This window comes from Cibotium barometz, chromosome 7, assembly GCF_041138505.1.
Source record: "Cibotium barometz isolate CiBa-2024 chromosome 7, ASM4113850v1, whole genome shotgun sequence".
Lineage (NCBI taxonomy): Eukaryota > Viridiplantae > Streptophyta > Polypodiopsida > Cyatheales > Cibotiaceae > Cibotium > Cibotium barometz.
The window spans coordinates 42,684,921-42,709,573 of NC_141052.1; the positions used below are offsets into that span (position 1 = coordinate 42,684,921).

Below are 24,653 nucleotides of genomic sequence, written 5' to 3' on the forward strand. Positions count from 1 at the left end.
TCTCTCTCTCATGTGTGTGTGTAGGGGTACGAAGGGCATGTTAATACTTGTATTTGTAGCATTTAGAGCAAGTGTCAAGTTCCCTAACCAAGAATCTCCAATCGTCCCAAGGAGGCATAATTATTATGCACGTGAAAACACACACAAATATATTTGTGTCAGGGGGGAGATGCACGCGCACGCGCATATGTGTGTGTGTGTGTGGAGAGAGAGAGAGAGAGAGAGAGAGAGAGAGAGTCATATACCATTGCCTCGGACTCCTATGAGAACTACAATTTAGAATTATCATATGATTATTAGCCAAAGGGGGAGAGCTTTGATTTTATTTAAGCTCTTCCACTACTCAAAACTCCACAAAGCGCTAATAGTGTGAGTGATCAATTCTTGCTTGCAGTAGCCTCTACTTTTTCTTCTCATGCCTATTTGTTATGGGAGACCCTCTACTGTTGAAATGCCAACGTCATCTACAGCTGCATTGTAAAGCTATGTAGTCAACCTTGGTGTAGCTAAGGCACAAAGGGGTTTTGCCATGGTCATTGTTAATCCGAACTTCTCAGACATGTCAATAAAATGCATGTCAGAGGGAAGCGACCATGTGAAACCCTGAAGTAAAGTAGCGAGCATTAGGTGAACATTGAGCAAGCCCAATGCCAACCCAGGGCACACCCTCCGACCTGAACCAAAAGGCAACAATTGAAAGTGATGCCCGCGTAGGTCCACGCTGCTATCAACAAACCGCTCTGGCCAAAAATCAAGGGCTCTTTCCCACGTAGCAGGATCCCTGCCTATGGCCCAAGCGTTCACGTATACACGGGTTTTGGCAGGGATTGTGTAGCTTGCAATTTGGCATTGTTGGGTGGCCTCATGGGGTAGTAGCAAGGGTACCGGTGGATGCAACCTCATGGTCTCCTTCACCACTGCCCCTAAGTAAGGTAGACATGGAATGTCTGCCTCTTCAACAAGGCGGGCTTTCCCCACCACATTGTCGAGCTCGTCTTGCACCTTCTTCATTGCCTTTGGGTTTTTCATGAGCTCTGCCAAGGCCCACTCCACTGTGATCGCCGATGTGTCTGACCCTCCCACGAACAGATCCTAATCCACAAAGAACACATCTTTAGAAACCCAAGGTTTAGGATTAGTGTGTGAAAAAATAAAACATTATTGTTGTACCGAGGTATTCCCGTATGCAAAGTATGGTTGCTCTAATCAATCAATCTCTCAATATTAGAACTTGGATATGCTATCTATATTCGATTCAGCATCAGTGTAGTCTACGCCATCTCTATCCAATCATTAGCATCTTAAATACTATGGCTTTAGAGTATCTAGAAATAACATATGCTATCTCTATTCAATCGATCTTTTGATTAGCATGTCATTAATCATTAACATCTCGGTAAGCTAATGGCAAATGCATGTCTGAGAAACGGGCATGCATGCCAAGATCTGATTGCAATTGCCCAACAAGCCAGGTCGTGATTGTGTGCCCGTTAGGGCTCCCGGCCATGATGTGCTTCAACCATGAAAAGGGCATGCCGGAATGCATCAAATTGTTTATGCACTAAGTAAGAACCAGCGCTTACGTGAGCGCAATCAATAGGCAGCCCTTTGCTGGGTGCCTTTGGTTGCGTAAAATCTCAAATGAAAACACGTGAAACAACTCTACTCTCACCAGTATGACTGCCTTGATGTTGTCGTCAGAGATTAGGAGGCCATGGTCGTTGCTTTTGGAGGCGGCCAGAAGCACGTCCAGCAGGTCGTTGGGGGGGCTATCCACTCCCCTTCTATCTTCTCTCCTCTTATCAATCACCTCCTGCATGACCGCCTTGGCCCTTTGCCCAACTGCTTTCATGCGTTTCAGATAGCCCTGCGGGTCCAACCAGCCCAACCAAGGGATATAATCGCCCACATAGAACACACCGAACAGGTATAGCACTTCGTTGATAAGGCCCAAGACGTCATTAGCATCAAATGCAGCGGACAGCTCCGTAATCCTTCTTCCAAATGCCATCCTACAGTTGATGTTGTTGGAGGCGGCCACCAGCCTTGGGCGGAGCTCCACGGGTTTTTGTCCACCCGCGCCCATCTCCAGCAAGGACAGCATGAGCGCCCGGACTTCTTCCACACGTATGGGTCTGAATGCTTCCAACCGCTTGCTGGTGAAGAGGTCGGAGACGCAGATCTGGCGCATGAGCTTCCAGTAGGGGCCGTAAGGAGCGAATCCTATGTCGGTGCAGTCGAACACCGTGTGAATGGCCGCTGCGATGCGGGGCCGCGAAGCGAAGGCCTGGTCGTGGGTCTGCAGAATCTCCTTGGCCATGTCGGGAGAGGAGGCCACGATGAGCCGGATGCCGCCCAACCGTAGCCACATGAGGGGACCATAGCTCCTCGACAGCTTGTACAGGGACTGGTGTGGACGCTCCCCCAGCAGGTGCAGGTGCCCGATGATGGGCAAGGCCGGAGGCCCGGGCGGCAACAATTTAGAACGCCCAAAGGCTTTCCTCAGCCATATCACAGAAACCATGGCTGCACACACCGTAAAGAGAAACATGGACGTATACACATCCAGGCTTCCTTGCCACCCCATGACGCCAATCAGGTGATCAAAAGGCAAGCAATTGCACAACCCTTTAGTCACGAGTTAAGCTTTTGCAGTGGCTAGTTCTATCAGTAAATGGCTACAAAAAACGAAGACGAGATCAATCATTCATCTTAAGGCTGCGTAGAAAGCTTCCAATCTATCTATATCTATATCTATTATAAGGTTAATCGTAACGGCGATTCCGAGGCGATTATAAGGTTAATCGTAACGGCGATTCCGAGGCGTAGAAAGCTTCTAATCTATCTATATCTATTATAAGGTTAATCGTAACGGCGATTCCGAGGCGCAGGTGCCACCAGATGCCGTGCAAGCAACGGAACTCCAACTTATAAAATTTTGCAAAGGAGATTCGCCACCTTCAAACTTTTTTCGAGAATCCCTCAAATTTCATGAAATTGGGTGTTGTTTTGGATACATACATACACATCTAACTATATATGTATATATATATAGATACACATATATATATTTATGTTGGATTGAGATTGGGTTCCCAAGGGGGTGTTGAAAATGTGGTGCCAAATGTGGAGGTTAAAAAGAGAGAATCTTGACGATGTAAGCGATGATGTAAGAGGGCAAGTGGAAGATAGCTAGTAGCAAGTGACTATCAATGGATGATGCAAGCTCATTTCATCAATGCAAGTCATGATTTTGTGATTAGCCTAGATTGATACCTTACACATCATCCTCTTCCTTCATCTTCCACCTGCCATAGCTCTCTCTTGCAACTTCCCCACACTTCATAACCTTCTCAAATCTTGTATTTCTCAATTCTCTCTCACATTCTAGAGAGAATTATGGCGGTGAATTTCATCTTTCATTGAGTGTTGTCATTATGTTAATGATATCACTTACCGTCTAATTCATAACTTTCTTTTTTATAGTTTTAGATATCAACAGTTATGCCCGATTCTATCATCATGTATTATATCATGGTGTTTTGCACAAACACACAATATGATTAATACACAAAGATATGGATTTAAACAGTCCGTATAATTTTTCTATCTTATACATTTTATAACTGTTTTATCTATTTGTTTATAAGCTATTTAGTTAATATTTTAATCTTTTTTGTGTTGGATATCTGCTAATATGACAATACGATTAACAAACAGAGATATGGATGTTAAACAATCTGCATAAATTTTTTATCTTATTCATTTTATGATTGTTTTATCTACTTGTCTATAAGCTATTTAATTAATATTTTAATCTTTTGTTAGATATCTGCCAATATGATGAATACACTTCAGAGTCTTCTCAAACCTTGTATTTCTCAATTGTCTCTCCGTAACCAAGAATCTGTCTCTTACTTTCTAGAGAAAATTATGGCGGTGAATAGTCATCTTTCATATCATGATGTTTTGTATTACTGGGGATAGAACAAAGCACAAACACACAATATGATTAATACACAGAGATATGGATGTAAAACAGAGTTTGCTTAATTTTTCTATCTTATTCATTATATGATTATTTTATCTATTTGTCTATAAGCTATTTAATTAATATTTTAATCTTTTTGTGTATGATGAATACATAGAGATATGGATGTTTATCAGCTTGCATAATCTATGTGTCTTGTTCATTCTATGACTGTCTATCTATTTATCTCTAGAAGTTGTGGTTAATATGCTAATCTTGATGTGTTGAATATCCACCAACATGTACACACTATGGACGTTTTGGATATCTATGCCAATAGGTGTACACACTATGGACCTTGCATGTTTTAATACTAGATTACTTTCCCTTATAGTATGTACTTCAGCTTTATGTTTGGTTGTCATAAATTAAGAAGAAATAAAATATTTAAGCCTCTTGTTGGGGTGTGTGTGTGTGTGTGTGTGTGTGTGTGAAGAAGTTTGTTTTCACAAGGAGATTAAGCTCACCCTCGCTCCCTATTCTTCTCACTATTTTCATGAACCACACAAGGTGTGGCAGACTGCCCTACTTCGAGTAATTTAACATCTACACCTCTAGAAACCTTAAAACCCCTATGTGAGCCATGATGTGCCATTGATTACAAGTTCATACACTACCTAAGGAGAGCTTCTTTATTGCAAGACACCTCAAAATATTCAACACTCAATATCTTAAGTGTGAATTGTCCATGGTTCCACTAAATGTTCTCTTGCTTGTAATCCAAGATGCAAGTAAAAGAAAAACAACCTACAACAAATGACTTTACTACCCATAGTAGAGTGTCTTAAAACAAAACCCAAAAATGACTGCTCGTATAAGCACCCAAAAGAACTGAAATTGGCAAGGTTAAGGCACATCAAGAAAAGGGAAGGAGTTGTATATCAGACCTAATTCTAATTCCAAAAGGGAAGGAGTCGTATATCAGACCTAATTCTAATTCCAAAAGAGGCTCCACATAATGCAAAAAACATCCACCTCAAACATTATTTATAAAATTATAAAATGCATGTCATGTAAAACACATGTTTTAACAAGAGTTCAAAATAAAGTTTGTTCTAGTGTCTGATTTTTGAAATTGATCGTGGTCCTCAGATCAACCTAAAGAAAGATATGATGGATATAAAAGAACAATCAAAATCTGGTTATCCAAGGAGAATTAGAAACAAAATAATTTCCAACACCTCTCCCTTGGTGCCCCTCATAACAATCTAATCTAGGCACTAAAACCCAGCCCACCTAAGATACACATTCTTCCAATACAACAAGCAAGCTCAGGAGAGAAATTTCTGATTGGATCACTTGTTGAAACTGAACCACATTATGTCAAATACATAAAAGCAACCCAATGACAAGGAGAGTACCACTTTCCCTTTCAAGAGGAAGAGGTATTGCTTAATGAAACACATTCCTATAAAAATAAAAAGAAGATCCACAGATAAGGTTACAAGCCTCATAGCAACATAGAGTAAAGATAAGGACTTAATGAAACACAAACACCATATTAGATAATATGGGAAAAATCTCGCATTTTGGAAATTTCAAAATTTAGAGGTTTTGTATAATTTGCGAATTTCCCACTTAATGTGGGAAAACATACATAGGTATAGAGATCCATATTTGTAAGTTGATTGATAGATCATGTAAAACACCATGACAAGGAAGTGGTGTTTGTCTCTTGTATAGACCAGCATCAACTAGATCAACATTGAAAAATGTAAAACAACCAAATATCAACACTGTCTAGACAAAAAGAACATCATAGGCACAAACGGTGGTTCCTATTAAGTGTAGAAAAAGATACAAAAAGCATTACTATAGCACCACAAAATTGAGTCACGATTCTACTACTACTCAATGGGGGCACCATTAAGTTCATCTTCATTTGGATCATGCATGCTAGTGAGATGGAATCCTTCTTGTGCTTCCCTACCTGGTTTCTTGATTCTTGTATATGGCCCTGGTTTTTTTGGTCTCCATGACCAAACAATTGCATCAGCCGTTTCCCACACTCATGGATCTGCCTTGTTCTCCATCCAAAATCCCTTCCAGCAATTAGTGTAGGCCTCTGCATCTATCATACCATTCTTCCTTGCACAAGGTCCCTAATACTGTATCAAAATCTTCTTGTAGTTTGGTGACATCATATCCCTATCAATCTCTGATTTAGCCATAGCAAGCCAAATTGGATAGATGTCTCTATTGTTTTGGTGCAACAATATAAATATCCCTTGCTTAACATCATGCATTGGGTTGTAATCTTTCCTTGATTTTTCCTCGTTGAGGGCCACAATAATGATCATTGTGCTACTCGTAACTTAAGAATCTTTTAGCATCCATTTGAGCATCCACATCATCTAGTTGTTGGGATATTTTGGCCAAACATTTGTGTACTATCTAGCCTTTGATGCTATTGGTTTCTTGAGCTCTTGGATTACATTATTCTAATAATCTATCACACGGGCCTATAATATCTTGGCACACATGAACTAATTCTAAGATTATGTCAAAATTATATGTAAGATTTTATTCCTAATATCACATCTTCATGCCCCTTTACATACTCTGTCATTGTTGGCAATGATTAGATAAGATAGAATCTTCCAGAGATAAGGTACTTTTAATGTGTAATCCAAAAAATTATGGAACAAATGAGTTTGTTAGAAAATCACAAAATGAACGAGATTCACGGGGTCGTGATTTTACAAACTACAAAATTACGCTAGCATGATTCTACAGGTGTCAACCAAAACTCAATGATTTAGGGGTGAAAATCTTAGATGCAATGTTTTTTAGTTTTTTCGAGAAATTGAGAGTTGACCAAACCTTCTCTTTACCACATTTGATGAATACGCACTAGATGAACTTCCTCTCCAGCGCCCTTCTTGCTTACAGAAGTCCCCGACTGCAAGAGATATTATAATGGCTACCTTTGTCATGGAGAAACCATCTCAATACAATGTGACCAAAGGGTACATGTTAATCGGTATGCTGGAGCCACAAGAGGCTGAGGCATGGGAGGGACAGATAGGATGGCAATACAAGGCCCCACCAAGGGAGCCAATGAGATTAGGCCCTCATATGGGATTCACAACACTCTTGCAGATCTATTAAGGATGGCCGAAGAAATAGAAAAGGGGGTTGCTAGGGTGTTAGGTACTACACCAGCACCATAAAGAGAAACACTAGTTAAGCCCAATCATGTGGCAAGATTAGTGCCAAAGTTCTCAAGGCATGGTGATGCTATACACCACCTGAGATGTTTGAATCAATGTGCAAGACTTGTGGATGGATGAGTGACCAAACAAAAATATTTTCTTTCTCTCTTTCACTATAAGGGAAGGCACTCAATGGTATCGATCGCTTGCGTCGAGTGACAGGATTACTTTCGCACGACTTAAGAGTTTGTATGTACCTAGTTTTGCATGAAGTAGAGACAAACGGAGCCCTATGGCTCAATTATACAACATCAAGCAAGGGGAACATGAGTCTATGAGAAATTATATCTCTCCTTTGAAAAACTAAAACTCAAGAGGTTTACTAATGAGCAATTGATGCCATGCTTTCGTAGGGGAGAAAGGGATATTAAGATGCATGACTACTTGTTGTTGGGCCAAACCAACATTTCTTGATGATTATTACATACTAGCCATTGACTTTGAGGATAACATGCTTGAGTTACAAAAATCTGATGACACCAAATCGGTCACTAACGGAAGCTCTGTCTTGCGCATGTGTTGAGCCAAACAAGCACAACAACCTTAGAGAGATAAATAAACGATATGACTCTAGATGAGCTAAGAATTTCATTTCTAGATAAGATAAAGCTAAAAGAGGTCAAGGATATACACATAAACCAACATTTATACCCCTTACAAGAGTTGGTATAGTGCTTGATATGTCAGTAACATCACAGGAGCACTGAGTGTGCTCAGTTGAGGCCTTGCTCATTGATGTATTGTGTGCATTGTATGTGACTTGGGAACCATGATACGAGTATGTGTAGGTACCCACATCAAATACCATAACTACAAGTACCTCAGTTACCTTCTACACTGCAACAACTAGCTTTACTTGTGCACCACCTGGGGCAAGGGCTTGCACCAGGACAAAATCTATCAAATGTGCAAAATTAGACAAGGGGAGTGTATAGAGTACGTGAAGTACTTATAACATCGCATGATCTACAAGTACCTTGCATAATTTTGGTTAATCAAATGATTATTGAAGAGGTGCAAGAGAAAGGAGAACATGCAAGGGAGCCTCGAATAACCATCAAGGAGATAGATGGCAATTGGAAGGTAACCCCAGAGTCTTTTTTAATGAATGAAAATATGCTAGTACTATTGGTGTTCCAAATTACAACACAATGGATGGGTCATGAGATTAATGCCACAACAAGAAGAGCCCTCCTGTAATGCTATCACCACTACCAATGACCTTACTGAGTGTCCTCATAAGATCAATGCTACAAAGCCACAAAATACTCAAGTCAATTCTTGTGCACCTTGGATTGAGTTGTGTGAAGTGTAGAATTGACCACCTAATTAAGTATTATCCTTTAAAAAACACTATGGAGAGTCTTTGACAATAACCACCAATCCAACCATGGGACTCCGAATGATTGGGGTGCGATCAAGGGTGGGGACAATGCCACGTAATGTCATAACGCGTGCACAAGCATTAAAGACCCAAGAGATTAGTGGAGAACAGCTAGCTAAACTTGCTATGAAAATGACAGGAAGGTCCTAGAAGAACAGAAAAGAATGTGGACAAGGAGAGACTCTTTCGTGGTGGGTAATTCAAGATGGTTTGGGTGAGGGAACACCCATCCACCAAGTTTAAGGTGCTAACAAGGAAAAAATAAGAAGTAACGTCGAAGGAAACCAAATCGGTTAAGTAAACCTAGACATCGAGGGAGTAGGTGAATACCCAAATACTCATTGGAAAGAGAGAAAAAAATCTACAGGCTGCATAAGCCTTTGTTTGGAAATGTCAAAACATGTCTGAGAGGAACAACTACACACTAGTCGGGCTATTTGTACAATCTATCTTGGGAAAAATATCACAAGGAAATCCAAATAGCTGAATGTGCCAGAGACTATTTTAGAATGCAGTGAGGGTGAAACAGAGTCAAAAGAAGAAGGAAGTAACAACCTATTCTCAAGGATGTTTGATGAAGGAAGGGAATATTCTCTTTATGACTCAGCAAATCCTATTTTAGAATTAGATAGTAAATGATGTTGGTTGAAACCAAACACCCAAGGATGTAGCTAGGCTATCTGCATTTCTCTCCATAGAGATCAAGGTAAAAAATAAGACACCTTCAACAATGTGCAAGTGTAGATGGGTGGGAGAATATGTGCTCATAAAAATCTATAAATTTATAAAACTGGGAAAATCTTTTGAAATTCTTATGCAAAATTGTAGTGCCTAGTGTATTTTTGACGAATCTTTCTTCATTCCCTCTAAAAAATTGAAAATAATTGGGCGAATAATCTTTTGAATGATTGGTATAAAATAGCCGAGAAATTTTAGAGAACCCTAAAAAATACCCATTGGAATATAAATACCCGCTATTTTTTTCCTTGATAGAGATCAAGATGCCTCTTTGAACATGCCTGAGAGGAAAACCCAGACTATGGACTGATTTAGAAGATTGGATGGAAGTCAAAATGCAAGCCAATCCTCCAACCGATAAAGGGATACCTTTGCCTCTTAGGAAGGATGTGGACATAAAGGGAGGAAGATTTAACCTACCCAAAATCATCAAAATTATAGTTAACCAAATAGAAAAGTATTATATTACATGAGTGATGACATAAATGCAACAGTTGTAATGGTGCATAAGGTTTATCAAGCTCTAGCGATTCTGGATGGAGGAGCTAGGGTAAGTATCATCACAAAGCAATGTTGGGAAAGCCAACTTTAGGTCAAACAAACCTCCTTGTAAAGATGGTTGATAGTACCATGTCACGATCGATGGGAGTTCTATAGAATTTGAAGAATGAAAGTCTTCTCATTTTTCTGCTGTCATATACATTTGCGGTCATGAATTTCACGAGACACGTGCATTCATACAATGTATCCTAAAAGTAGACGTGCAAACTTAGAAGACGCATTCCATGGATGGGGGGTTGTTTGGAAATGAAGTAGTAATGAACCAATTAGGTTTTTGGGAAACTACAGACAAAACCATGTCAGTGCAACTATGTACAACCCATCAATCACTAGAGACATCACTAGAGACAAAACCACGTCAGTGCAACTATGTACAACCCATCAATAGCTAGAGACATCACGGAAAAAGAGCATCTTATATGCCCCTCTTCCAAAAGTTGATGATTTTTGTGTGAATTGGATGCATATTACCCACACCATGATAGACATCATGGGAAAGACTGGGACAAAGTTTGTGGAACATGATGAGAAAGATGAGAGTCCACAACATGCATGATGGGACCCTCAATGAGATGAACCAATATAGGGAGAGATTTTTTAGAAGAGAAGGAGTATGAATCTAATTGGCGAGAAAGAAGCCTCAATTTCAACTGCAAGGTTGAAATTCCAAAAATGGTTGAAGAAGAAACGTTACCAAACTAATCCACTGAGATTCTTAGACGAGGCCCCACCTCAATGGCTAAGATACATCAAAGCCATTGAAGTTCATGAGGAATTTTCTAAGAATTGGGGAGATGAGTTAATTTTCTAAGAATTGGGGAGATGAGTTAATTTGGTAATGTTACATCTTGAGGGATTAACTTATAAAGTATGTAACCTATCACTTGCGTTCAACAGACATAAGGGAGTTTTTTATATAATTTTTTGAGAGAAATCTATTTACAAAAGGACTCCATTAATAGGATTTTGAAAAAAAGTGACAGATTTGTGTTGAAAAGGGTTAATTTTATTTATATGCAAAATCTACAGATAAGAGATTTTAGATATAGGCCTCAAACACACCTGATACACTAGGTTTACATGTAGTGAACTCCCGGAGTGTTACAGACACCACAAGAGCCAGAAGTGATACAAGACCCTTCCAAGTCACAAGATCAACAAGAAAAATACAAAACAAAGCCTTGGATGATGCAAAACAAGAAGCAAAAAGAGATTTGGTAGGAAGCGAGGAGAATGACCCAAGGAATTATCGATTTGCAGAAGGTTCCAATCTATTTCCAATCCTTCTATGTTGACGAAAGAAAATAATTAGTTCACCTATAGGCGTAACATTCAAAGGTTGATCCAATAGGAATCTCATATGATGGACCTATAGAGGTGAAAGAGGTAGACATTGCAGAGCCAATGAGGACCCCAAACCGATCTTCATTTTCGAATCTTATCCTATAGGAAGAAGAGACATTGATAACTCTTTTAAAAGAGTTCAAGGAATACTTTTCTTGGAGCTATAAATACATGAAGGGAGTGCTGCCAAAAGTGGTACAACACACCATCCCTATCATGGAAGGTTCAAGCCTAGTCAAGCAGTGTCTCTCTACCAACAAATGAATCCAAAATACTAAGCGATTGAAAAGGAGAAAAGTGATAAACTCATTGCTCCATGATTTCATTTACAAAATTGAGCACACAGATTGGTTGTCACCCACTAGTATGATTGTATCCAAGAAAAATGGGGAGCTTTGTGTGTGTCTCGATTTGAAAAAGGTAAGTGCAACAACCTCTATTCCCAAGAAATACTGCAGCTAACCCAAATACTTCATCTCAAAATTCTCCTTCAAAAGCCTCCTAACATCATGTATGTTAGCATCATTATCACATCACTAATAAAATCAAGTCATCCACATAAATGACTAATGGCAAGTACCATCTATCTATATTTTTCACATAGTGAAAAGTTTGCATTGGCTATCTGAAATCCAATGGTAACAAGATACTCCTCGATATTTTTTGAGCATGCTTTGGGTTCCTGCTTCAAGCCATATAGGGCTTTATGTAACCTGCAAACAAAATCTCAATGTGCATCACTCTATGTAACCTGATGGCTGCATCATGTATACTTCTTCTTTTGCAAATCACCATGCAAGCTCAGGGGGTGCACTAATAAGAAATCCTATGTATCACGTGTGTTCAGGGGTATTAAAAAAACCCCTTACCTGTGAATTTTTCATGGATAAAAGGACCCCTTTTTCTTCATAAACCTACGAGTTTTTCTCAAATCTCCCAATGCATTCTTGATGCTACTACCTAAGTACGCTCGTAGCTATTGACATGCACTCGGAGCCCCCATTTGCAAGCACGGGGAGCACCCAATGCAAGCCGAGAACAAAACAACTATCTACAAGTTGAGGGTTGGGAGAGGTGTAGTTGTGAATAATCCTGCACATTTGCTTGATGAGCCTCAGGTACTTCTATTTTGTGTAAAAGAGTCTGAACGTATGTTTAATACTCTAACACTTCTGGGTGGCCCTGAAGTACTCTTAATTAGTGTACTATAACTAATATGTGCTCTTAGTGTACTTTATGTTCTCTTGAAGTACTTTGAAGTGTTGTTTATCTAGTTTTGATCCACCTAAAACTCTTTCAAGTGGTCATTAACTACTTTAAATACTTCTAAAAGATTCCTAGTCATATTAAAGTGCTTTTGAAACTCTTAAAGCACTTTTAGGTTGTCCTTAAGTTCCTTTTAAATACTTCTAAAAGATTCCTAGTCGTATTAAAGTGCTTTTAAAACTCTTAAAGCACTTTCAGGTTGTCCTTAAGTTCCTTTTAAATTCCTAAAACACTTCTCTGTGGTGTTAATTTTTTTTGACATTTCTTAAGCTATTACAAAGAACCTTCAACTCGTGTACAGCACTTTAAGGTAGTCTACAAGTACTCTTAGCACACCTAAAGCACTTCCATGTGGTCCTTGTCAAGATATCCAGCTCATCTAGTGAGGCGGTGGACATTGATGACCCGCCTGGGGGATAGGCCCCACTTACACCACTGGCATGGTTGGTGAGATCATGGGTGATATGCGGCTAGTGGGATGACAGGCTATGTGAGAGCCATTCTATAGACTGGCATAGTTATAGCGCCAGCTCATTTAGTTGGGTTCATACTATAGAGAACCCTAGTATGTATTTGGTTGAGTACCTCTTCATATTGTGTGTACTCTTATCTTTGTATATGGTGTGTTGCGTGTTGTGTGAAGAAGAAGAAGATTTTCAACCTCTCACCTTGTGTGTTCTCTTTTAGGGTTTTGTGAGTGTGTGTGTGCTTGCAAGAGCTCAAGCTCTCTTCTCCCCTACATCTTTTCATGGTATCAGAGTCTGGTTCATGCTAAGGGTTGAGCTGCAAGCAAGAGAAGCACAGGAAGCAGTACGAGGGTAAGAGCTTCATCTACTCTTCCCTATTTGTGTTGGCGACGAATGACTACACCCTTGTCGGGAGCTGTACGGGAGGCACCGGCAAACGATCTGTGATTGAGGAGCTTTTTTCGTGGGAGTAAAGCTATAGGGCAAGTATATTGTCCTATCAAACAGAAAAAATTTCGGGCCGAAAACGCGTGTCGGGCACGTTAGGACCTCCGTTTTTCAGAAAGCAGGTAATTTCGAGCAGTGCGAGTAAGTTATCGATTCTATGTAGAACTCTATTTTAAGAACTGCAGGAAGACAGATTGGTTGTGCAGACATTGTGTGTGCAATAAGGAGGTCAAAAAGTTGCCATTGGATGTATGTATGAACATTGAGGTCACTCAAATGTCACTGGTTGTGACATTTGAGTGTAGTACAGTACCGCTGTAGAAAAAATATAGCAGTTTGTGCAAGACAAACCAGAGTGCTGTTTCTGGTATATTTGTGTGTCTGGCAAGATGTCAAATGATGGCATAAACCAGATTCTTGCTGAGAAGCTTAACAAGAACAACTTCCATGCTTGGAGGTTCAGGTTGACAAATTTCCTGATGGGAAAGGGTTACTGGGACTACATAGAAAGTGAGCATGAAGAGGCACCGGAGATACCGGAGATCAATTCGACTGCTACTGTCTGCAGACGTGAAAGAGTTCAAGGATTGGAACCAAGGAGCCATAAAAGTTATGTATTGGCTCTTTATCAATATACAGGACACCATGATTAGGCACATACAAGATGCCAAGTCCAACAAGGAGGCATGGGAAACCTTGGTAAAACTCTATAAAACGAATACCAAGGCACAAAAGATACAGTTGAAGAATGAACTTCATACTGTGGAGAAAAAGAGTATGTCTGTGAATGACTATGCATTGAAGATCAAGGGTATTGTGGAATCCCTTGCATCTATTGGTGTTTCAGTAGATGATGATGATAAGGTGGAAGTCTGTCTACGTGGTCTCGGGCCACAATACAAGGCGTTCAAGACATCTATTCAGACTCGTGAAAACATTCCCAATTTCACAGATTTGGTGCAGATTTGGTGTCTATGTTGATTATAGAAGAGAAGAGCTTGGGTGAAGACCAACAGTCTTCACAAAACAAAAACAGTTCAGAGCAATAGGCATTCTACACAAGTTCAGGAAGAGGACGAGGTAGAGGAGGCCATGGATGCGGCCAAGGAGGTGGCTGAACAGGTAATCAAAATTATGGACAGTAACAGCAACAACAACAGTCCCAGAATTCACAACAACAATAACACAAAGGTAGAAGAGGCCAATTGAGAGGTAGGGGGAGTCAAAGAGGTCGTGGAAATTGGCAAAGGCAGTATAATGATACACGTGGATGCTTTTATTGTGGTAAGCCTAGACATATGTAGGCAGATTGTTATAAGAAGCAAGCTAACATGCAAAATGGAAAATTGTAGCAAAACAACTATGCATCCTCGAGCAGAAACAATGAGGATAATGAAAGGTTGTTTGTTATGCAGCATGTCATTAATAGCATGTCTGAAAATGTTGAAGCAGCACATAAAGATGATGTATGGTACGTTGATTCAGGTGCTTCAAACCACATGACAAGTCATGGGGAGTGGTTCAAGGAGATGAAAAACCTTGAAAGACCAGGTTTTGTGGAAACAAGGGATGACACTGCTCATCCAATTGCCCATGTTGGAGATGTGCCATTGTCTATGCAGGATGGCAAAGTGAAGTACCTTGCAGATGTACTTCATGTTCTGAACATAACAAAGAATCTAGTTTCAGTTGGCCAAATGATTGAGCAGGGTGTGCAGGTTTGGTTTAACCCTGATGGTTATTATGTTGAAGACTTTAAAGACAAGTGCAGGTTGGTTGCAAAAGGCAACAGAGTGGGCAGAATGTTTACATTGAATGTAAACATGCTTGAAGTGAGTGCTGCGATGTTTGCAAATGGTTCAGAAATTGTTGCAGACACAGACATTTGGCATAAAAGAATTGGACATGTGAATATGTAGAGAATGAAGTATATGCCGACTAAAGGAATTATGGACAGGGCTTCCAAAGTTTAAAGTTGAAGGTGTGCAGAAAGAATGTGAAGCATGCCAATTTGGAAAGCAAACAAAGCATGTATTTCCACGTGATAGAAATGTGAGCAGAAATGCTCTAGATGTTATGCATTCAGATGTATGGGGTCCTACGAAGACCATGTCTATGGGAGGCTGCAAGTATTATGTGACATTTATTGATGACCACACAAGGAAAGTGTGGGTATACTTCATGAAGGAGGAGTGAGGTGTTCACTCATTTTCAAAATTTCTGAGTTATGGTTGAAAAGCAAACAAGGAAACATGTAAAGTACCTAAGGTCAGATGGAGGGGGAGGGTACTCCTCCAATGAGTTCTCTAGATTTTTACAAAAGAATGGTATTTAGAGAGAGACAGTTTACATGCAGGTACACTCCACAGCAAAATGGAGTTGCTAAGCGAAAAAATAGACACATTGCTGAGATTGCGTGAGCATTGATGGGAGAGAAGAATATGCTGCATAGCTATTGGGCTGAGGCTGTTTCTACAGTAGTTTATATCATGAATAGGACTCCAACTGCAGCCATACATGATGTAACTCTAGAGGAGAGGTTTACTGGCAAAAAACCTAATTTGTCTCATCTGAAAGTCTTTGGATGCATTGCATATGTGCATGTGCCAGATGAGCTGAGAACTAAGCTGGATCCAAAAGCTAAAAAATTTGTTTATTGGATATTCCCTTGAGCAAAAGGGATACAGGTGTTATAACCCTACTACACGTGAGTTGAGGGTAAGCAAGGATGTTGTTTTTTATGAGATGATCAGCTGGTGAAAAAGAAGAAGTTGGGGCTGATGTGAGTGGAAATGTGGTTACACAGAATGCAAGTCAGCAATCACAGTCTTTGAGTGGACCAGGAGAGTCCTCATCTAGTGGTTCAGTTAATAGACCATGGAGTGGCAGGCTACGTCATAATACCAATTCTGCAAATGTGATTAGTACATCACATAAAGGCCAAGAGAAAGTGGTTGAGCCCCTTAGTATGCTTGACATTTCTATAGGGCATTCTCATGTTGATGGAGAATCTAGTGGCTCAGAGATGAGCCTTGATGAGGATCTTGGGATACCAGCTATGAGAACACCTGGCGTAAAGAAGGCTATGGAAGCCATGAATGCAAAGCTGCAAAGATCTGGGAGAGTGAAGAATCCTGTGCAGAGGTTTACGTATGATGGTTATGTGGCACATCACTATGCATACATAGCAAAAGTTGTACACGTTGTAGAGCCCACATGCATTGATGAGGCTGTTGGAAATGTGTGTTGGGAGAAAGCTATGGATGAGGAGCTAGATGCATTATATGGAAATGAGACTTGGGATCTAGTGCAATTGCTTGAAGACAAGAAAGCCATTGGATGCAAGTGGGTGTACAAAGTAAAACATAACAGTGATGGAAGCATAAGCAGGTACAAGGCTAGATTGGTAGCCAAAGGATATGTGCACACATATGGCATTAATTATGAGGAAACTTTCAGTCCAGTTGCCAAGATGGCAACAGTGAGAGTTGTGATAGCAGTGGCTGCGTCAAAGCAATGGTCTTTACATCAGATGGATGTAAAGAATGCATTCTTGCATGGGGATTTGCAAGAAGAGGTGTATATGTTACAGCCACTTGGTTATGAGGATGTGAGTCACCCCGAGCATGTTTGCAGGTTGAAGAAAGCCTTGTATGGCTTAAAACAAGCACCAAAAGCGTGGTCTGACAAGATTTCTGAATATCTTGTCACTATTGGCTTTCATGTAGCCAATGCAGATTCCTCGTTGTATGTGAGACACAGTGATAGAGGGATTGTGTACATGTTGTCCAAGTATGGTATGACAGGTTGTAAGCCTATCTCAGTGCTATTGGATCAGAATGGCAAGTTGAGTGCAGATTGAGATTTTGGAGGATCCTACTATGTATAGGTCATAGTAGGAAACTTGATCTACATGATGATCACCAGGCCAAATTTGAGCTATGATGTTGGGTTGGTGAGTCAGTTTATGCACGTTCCTTGGAAGCCACATTTGGATGCATTGAGACACATACTGAGGTATGTGAGGTCTACTTTGCATTGTGAACTATTTTATGAACATGGGACAGAGATATGTGTACATGGGTACACAGATGTTGATTGGGCTGGTAGTATCTCAGATAGAAGATCTACTAGTGGCTTCATGTTTTCTTTGGGGAGTGCTGTTGTGACTTAGAGTAGCAAGAAGCAGCCTACGGTTGCTCTATCCAGTACAGAGGTACTGCTATGGCAGCATGTGAGGTAGCTTGGTTGAGAAAGCTACTTGCAGATTTGGGTCTATCAACGGGATAGACAAGTTGTCATTTTTTGTGACATTATTAACAGTATACAGTTGGCCAGGAACCCAGTTTTTCATGCTCACACGAAGCATATAGAGGTCCACTACCATTTTGTCAGAGAGAAGGTTTTGGCAGGAGACATTGACCTTGTTTATGTCAGCACATAGGATCAGGTCACTGACATCTTCACCAAAGCATTGGGTACAGAGAAGCTCCACAGATTCAGGGCTTTGCTTGGTGTACATGAGATGGAGTTGAGCTCGAGGGGGAGCGTTAAGATATCGAGCTCATCTAGTGAGGCGGTGGACATTGATGACCCGCTTGGGGGATAGGCCCCAAACGTACACCACTGGCATGGTTGGTGAGATCATGGGTGATATGCAGCCAGTGGGATGACGGGCTGTGTGACAGCCATTCTATAGACTAGCATAGTTATAGCGCTAGCTCATTTAGTTGGGTTCACACTATAGAGAACCCTAGTATGTATTTGGTTGAGTACCTCTTCATATTGTGTGTACTCTTATCTTTGTATATGGTGTGTTGAGTGTTGTGTGAAGAAGAAGAAGATTTTCAGCCTCTCACCTTGTGTGTTCTCTTTTAGGGTTTTGTGAGTGTGTGTGTGCTTTGCAAGAGCTCAAGCTCTCTTCTCCCCTGCATCTTTTCAGTCCTTGACTTGGTTTACAACACTGAATTCTTCTAGTACTAGTAATTAATGCCGCAAAAGCACTTTTAGTTTGTCCTTAAGTTCTTTTGATACTCTTATAACACTTTCAAAGGATGTTAAAATACTTTTGATATTACTTAAGCCATTACAAAGCACCTTCAATACATGTATTATAGCACTTTAAGGTAGTGTGAAAGTGGTCTTAGCATAACTAAAGCACTTTCATGTGATCCTTAAATTGGTTTACACCATTTTGAATTCTTCTAAAAGTACTTTGGGAGTACTTTGTGTATCTCTTGAAGTTCTTTATAGGTTATCTTAAGTGCTTTTGATACTTCGAAAGCAATTTTATACTCTTAAAACAATTCCAAGTGGTGTAAAATACTTTTAATAGTACTATGTCTAGCACTTTTAAGGTAGTCTGCAAGTGCTCTTAGGATAACTAAAGCACTTTCATGTGGTCCTTGACTTGGTTTACAACACTTTGTATTCTTCCAAAAGTACTTTAGGTATCTCTTAAAGACCTTTATAGGTTATCCTAAGTGCTTTTGATACTCCTAAAGAACTTTCAGGTTGTCCTTAGGTTGCTTTTATACTCTTAAAACACTTCCAAGTGGTGTTAAAATACTTTTGATATTACTCAAGCTATTGTAATGCACCTTCAATACATGTTTAGCACTTTCAGGTAGTCTACAAGTGCTCTTAGCATAAGCAAAGAACTTCCATGTGGTCCTTGACTTGGTGTACACACTTTGAATTCTATTAAAAAATACTTTATGTATCTCTTAAAGTCCTTTATAGGTTATCCAAAGTGCTTTTGATATTCCCAAAGCACTTTTAGGTTGTCCTTAAGTTCCTTTATAATCTTAAAACACTTCCAAACGGTGTTAAAATAGTTTTGATAGTACTTAAGCTTTTGTAAAGAACCTTCAATACATGTATAGCAATTTCAGGTAGTCTACAAGTGATCTTAGCACATAACTAAAGCACTTCCATGTGGTCCTTGACTTGGTTTACAACACTGAATTCTTCCAAAAGTACTTTGTGTATCTCTTAAATTACTTTTATAGGTTATCCTAAGTGCATTTAATACTCAAACACTTTAAGGTTGTCCTTAGGTTCGTTTTATACTCTTAAAACACTTACAAGTGGTGTTAAAATTCCTTTGATAGTACTTAAGCTATTGCAAGGACCTTCAATACATGTTTAGCACTTTAAGGTAGTTTGCAAGTGCTCTTGGCATAACTTCAACACTTCCATGTGGTCCTTAACTTGGTTATCAACACTTTGAATTCTTCTAAAAGTTTTTTTATATATTTATAAGAGTTCTTTGAGCTTGTCCCTAAGTGAGCTTTAAAGTGGTTTAGAAGTACTTAAAAGTGGTTTAGAAGTACTTAGAAGTTGTCTAAAAGGACTGAAAAGTGGTCCCAAAGCACTGAAAAGCGGCTAGAATTTTTGCTAGGTTGTCCCTAAGTATTGTTAAGGTTATATTCTCATGTGGTACTATGTTGCCTAGAATTACTAAAATGGCCCAAAATTATTTTAAAAGGTATGGGTTACTATAAAGTGATCTAGAAGTAATGTTGCATTGTGTAGAAGTTGTATTGAGTTGTGCACAAGCCTGGTAAAGTGGTCCAGAAGCACTCTAAAGCTGTCTAGAATTCCTATAGTGTTTGTGATGTATTGTCAACTGAAGTGTTCTAGCTATACATTAACAAAATCCTTGTTTTATGGCAGGTGGAGTTCTACAAAAGATTCAAGGCCCACTATCCACATCTGATAATTTCTCAAGGAAGCTTTGAGGGCCTTAAGCCCTTTTTCGGGTGCAAGTTGAACAACTCAAGGGGTTTACTATATGTAAACTCTCTATATCACGTGCATTCAAGGCCTAATTTAAAAGCCCTTATCTATAAATATTTCATGATATAAAACACACCCTTTTTCTATTCGATCTATAAATATTTCATGATATAAAACACACCCTTTTTCTATTCGATCTGTAAATACCCCCTTTAAATGGTACCCTTATGTAGGTGGTTTTTTTTAAGGGATTTTAAAAACCCCTTCTATTGAACCCACGTGCTACGCTTATATATTTATTAGTGACACCCCCCCTCGAGTTGAATGATCGATATACTTGTTGTTGTTGCCCATGTGTAGATGTTATTTTTAAAGGATTAACTCAAGCAGCATAGCCAGTTCAAACTCCAAGGGGCAACATGCTAATCTGCTTACACAATTTGTTCTCGGAGAACAAGCAGTTGGATGTGTAGATGTTGTTTTTAAAGGATTAACTCAATTACATGCAGTATAGCCAGTTCAAACTCCAAGGGGCAACATGCTAATCTGCTTACACAATTTGTTCTCGGAGAACAAGCAGTTGGATGTGTTCAATTTTACACTTTGGTTACACTAGTGTTACCACTATATAGTTCTTACTTTTTCCAAGGCCAGAAGACTCAATGTTCCACAATTATAAATGCATAATGGACCTGTGTGGTGAATGTAGTACACAGACAATGGTGTTGTATCGTCCTAATGAGATAACAGATGTTGGTACTTTCTCCTTTCTGTCAAGCTCTTTGAAGACATAGGAGACAAGACATCTGGATGAAGCTCTTTGAAGACATACGAGACAAGACATCTGGATGAAGGTGGTGCAAAAAAAACAGAGGATCTTGTGGTGGTGCGGCAGATGAAGTGCATGGGATTTTTATCCTTGTCTGCAAAGCACATAAAGAGTTTTAGTCAACACAATTTCATTTGCAGAAAGAGGGCCCAGCAATACAAAGATTGCATTGAAAAATTTCATGTTGATGTAGTAGTCTTAGTCATTGACTTTGCTGAGAACTATTCCTTCAAAGAACAAAATGAAATCTAGTCAATGCATTGGTATTGTAATCAAGTGACCATCCTAGTGCAAATAACATATGTGAGAACCTCTTCAAGTGATGTTAGTAAGACCCTACATTTCTACATTTCAAATGACAAGATACATGACACTATATTTATGCCACACTGCTTCCTGTTACATGATCAGTGGTTTAAAGCTCAAGGTCTTATACTCAAACATCATTGGGTGTGGTCTGACTAGGTATGCAGGCCAATTCAAATCCATGTGTCCATTCTACATCGTCTTGCAAGTCCCTTTAATTTAATAGGCCTAAAAATTTTGTGGAGCTACCAAGCTTCAAGACATGGAAAACTTCATGTGTCAAAAATAATGGGGGCAACAAGGTTCAGACGACTTATTTGTTTTTTTTTATGTACTAAAGAAAATCATAGGATACTCGGGGAGATGCCAGACAATTGGTAGAGAAATATTTGTGCTACAAAATCACTTTGTAGTTACATGACTCTACTTTACAAGAGAGTCCATGATGATGCCTGGGAGCTGCTTGTAATCAAGCCTTGTGATTTGATGTACTCACACCTTGTAAGGGCCATCAAGTTTTATATGGATCCCATACCATGACAACCAAACCTCTTTAGGCTAGCATCCAAGGTGGAGGAGAATATATATAACAATATGTCCATAACTATCTAATTTTAGATATGTGAAGGTGTTAGGTACTAGTAGGTAAAAAGAGGGTTTTGTTTTACTAGCTCAACAAGTACATAGCAAGAATAGAGCCTACTTATTGTAACCGTCCAAACTCAGCTCTATAATGACTTTAATCATCATGATGACTAGTCCAAGTTGCTAGATTTGTAGTAGAATCTCATGCCTCACTTTCAAAAAATAAGACTTGATGCAACCATTACTTATGTATTTTGCTACATTTTTTGTGCCAATATATTGATGTTCTCATGGACTCAGTATGTACTTTAAACATATTAAAAATACTTTAGACAACTCTAAAAAACTTTAAAGAACTCATAACAATCTCATTCACCACAAAGACAAAGTGATGACATTTCTCAGCCAAGAAGTTTTGGTTAAACAATCCTACAAAAAGTACTTTACAGTACTACAAAAATTACTTTAAAGAACTTACAATATTAAGTTGAGGGGTTTTTACATTAATTTCTCTTTTTTTGTTTGAGTTTTGCCACCAATCTTCAAAAGACATAAAATTCCCTCCATTTAGGAGGCACTGCTTACAAATCCTTCTTCACATCGAAGGGATATTGTATCCCACATATTAAAGTAATTCAACACAGCCCATTCTAGTCAATTTAATTAAATGACCCATTTTTATAGACATGGCCCAAGTTCCTTCATCCGAAATTTTTCCTCTATTGAGCTTCTTCCATCGTTGGTACAATGACATATGTGCCAAGAGTGTTTTGGTTGCATTTATAAAGGGAATCATCCACTAATATGGTGTTGGACTCATCAAACTGTAGATGCTTGTGCCAAAACTACCTCAAATTCTTGAAGAACACAAGATTCCCTTCCAAAAACGTGAAATCAGCACCGGACAAGCCTCTTACCCCATCCATCTAGACATCAGTGTCACAACCCTAGGGAAGCATGTTTGCAACCTCTATTTTGACAAGGCTTGCGGTTCTCCAAATAAACACATTTGCATAGGTACTTTCCATGGCCAAGAATAGCGCTGCATCCTTTTGCACATAGTATTGTCTTCCTCCATCTTGAATAATCTTCAAATTATCGATATATGCAAACATCCGAAGGATATATATCCTTACCAACCTCAAAAGACATTATCAAGACATGGTTCATGTCTATTATGAGTGTTGGTTTCCCCTTTAAATCTTTCTCTCTAAATTTCAAAGGCATTTCATACTTAGGTGGCACCTGGTCTATCATAATTTCTTCAATAGGGACCCAAACTCATCTGTTTGTGCATCATGGCTCTACACAAATGGGATCATATTAGAATATACACATGCTATAACAAATAAGAATAGATAATAGATGCACAAAACTTTTTTTAAAAATCATTCAAAAGCAAAGGTGTATATAAAATTAGTGGTTTTGACTTTGCAAAACAACAAACAATGTGAAATTTCTGCACGAAAAGATTCAAATGGTTGGGGGCTACAAGCAATGGTGTAGTGCTATAACAAAAAAAGATAGACAACAAATAAACTTCATTGGCTATTCATTTAAAAACTTGGTGCTATAACAAATAAAAATAGACAACAAAAAAACTTCATTGGCTATTCATTTCAAAACTAGGTGTACATGTTAGAGATAATTTTTGCAACAAGGAACAATGTGCAAGTAACAGATGGTGCTAAACTTTTTTGCAAGCCCTAGACTTCAAAGGGTGTAGTAAAGGAGGTGTAGGTGCTCTAGGGAGTCCTCAATCTCTCTTGTCATCTTCACCGGCCTTCTTTTCTTTTGAGTGCAAGTCACTTGACATCTTTACAACCTCTATTGCTATTCTTTCCTTCTTATGTTGCCCACCTACACAAAATAAAATCATTTAATACAACACTTTGCATAAAATAATTACATATGTCTAACATAACTTACCAGCATCGATATCATTACCAATGCTCTAGGGAGTCCTCCATCTCTCTTGTCGTCTTCACTGCCCTTCTTTTCTTTTGACTGCAAGTAAACTTGACTTCTTTACATCTTCTATTCCTACTCTTTCCTTCTTATGTGGCCCACCTACACAAAATAAAATCATTAAATACAATGCTTTATATCAAATAATTACATGTGTCTCAACATAACTTACCAACATCGATATTACTTTCATTCTCGATGGCCTATCTCTTTCTTGAGAGCTTAGCTGCCATCTATTGAAGTGTCACCTTCTCTCGATTAAAGGAGGAAGTCTCATTAAAATGCATTTTCAATGTAGCCTCTACACATTACTAGAGCATCGAGGTCCGTAGCATTCTTCAGGTGCATTGCCACCTCCTCAGCGACGTCTTCTCTTATGTCTTGCCACCAGTAGTACTCTCAGCTACCTTCTCATCCTCTCTAGGACCTCTTTTCTTTTGAGTAGTACTCTCAATTGCCTTCTCAACCTCTCCAAGTGTACAATTCACATTGGCTAGGTTGTCATAGGCATGCTACCTTATAGCCTTATCCACACTTGTTGGCTTAAATTCATCATCCTCCAAATCTACAAAATGCTTCTTCACACCAGATGCTTTATGCCCTACATTCATTGGTAAGAACTAGATATTCTGGAAAGAGAAGTTATAATACAAGCTTAAGAGTGTAGTTAAAGAACCATACTTAATTGTCATCAAGGCATAGCATCATTTTACATTTCAAAGAAAACAAAAATTAGAAAACCATTAAAAAAGAATAAAGAAAAAGTAGGATT

General features: G+C 39.1%; 1 protein-coding gene across 1 annotated transcript; it reads right to left on the bottom strand.

The window, feature by feature from the left end:
* Positions 1–225: 225 nt before the first annotated feature.
* LOC147637036 (cytochrome P450 93A3-like) lies at positions 226–2,642 on the bottom strand. The gene is made up of 2 exons (XM_086800650.1): positions 1,673–2,642; positions 226–1,092 (listed from the first exon to the last, which is right to left on the bottom strand). Exons 1-2 carry the CDS (start codon positions 2,585–2,587, stop codon positions 484–486), a joined length of 1,524 nt encoding a protein of 507 aa, XP_086656776.1. The 5' UTR covers positions 2,588–2,642; the 3' UTR covers positions 226–483.
* Between the last annotated feature and the right edge of the window lie 22,011 nt (positions 2,643–24,653).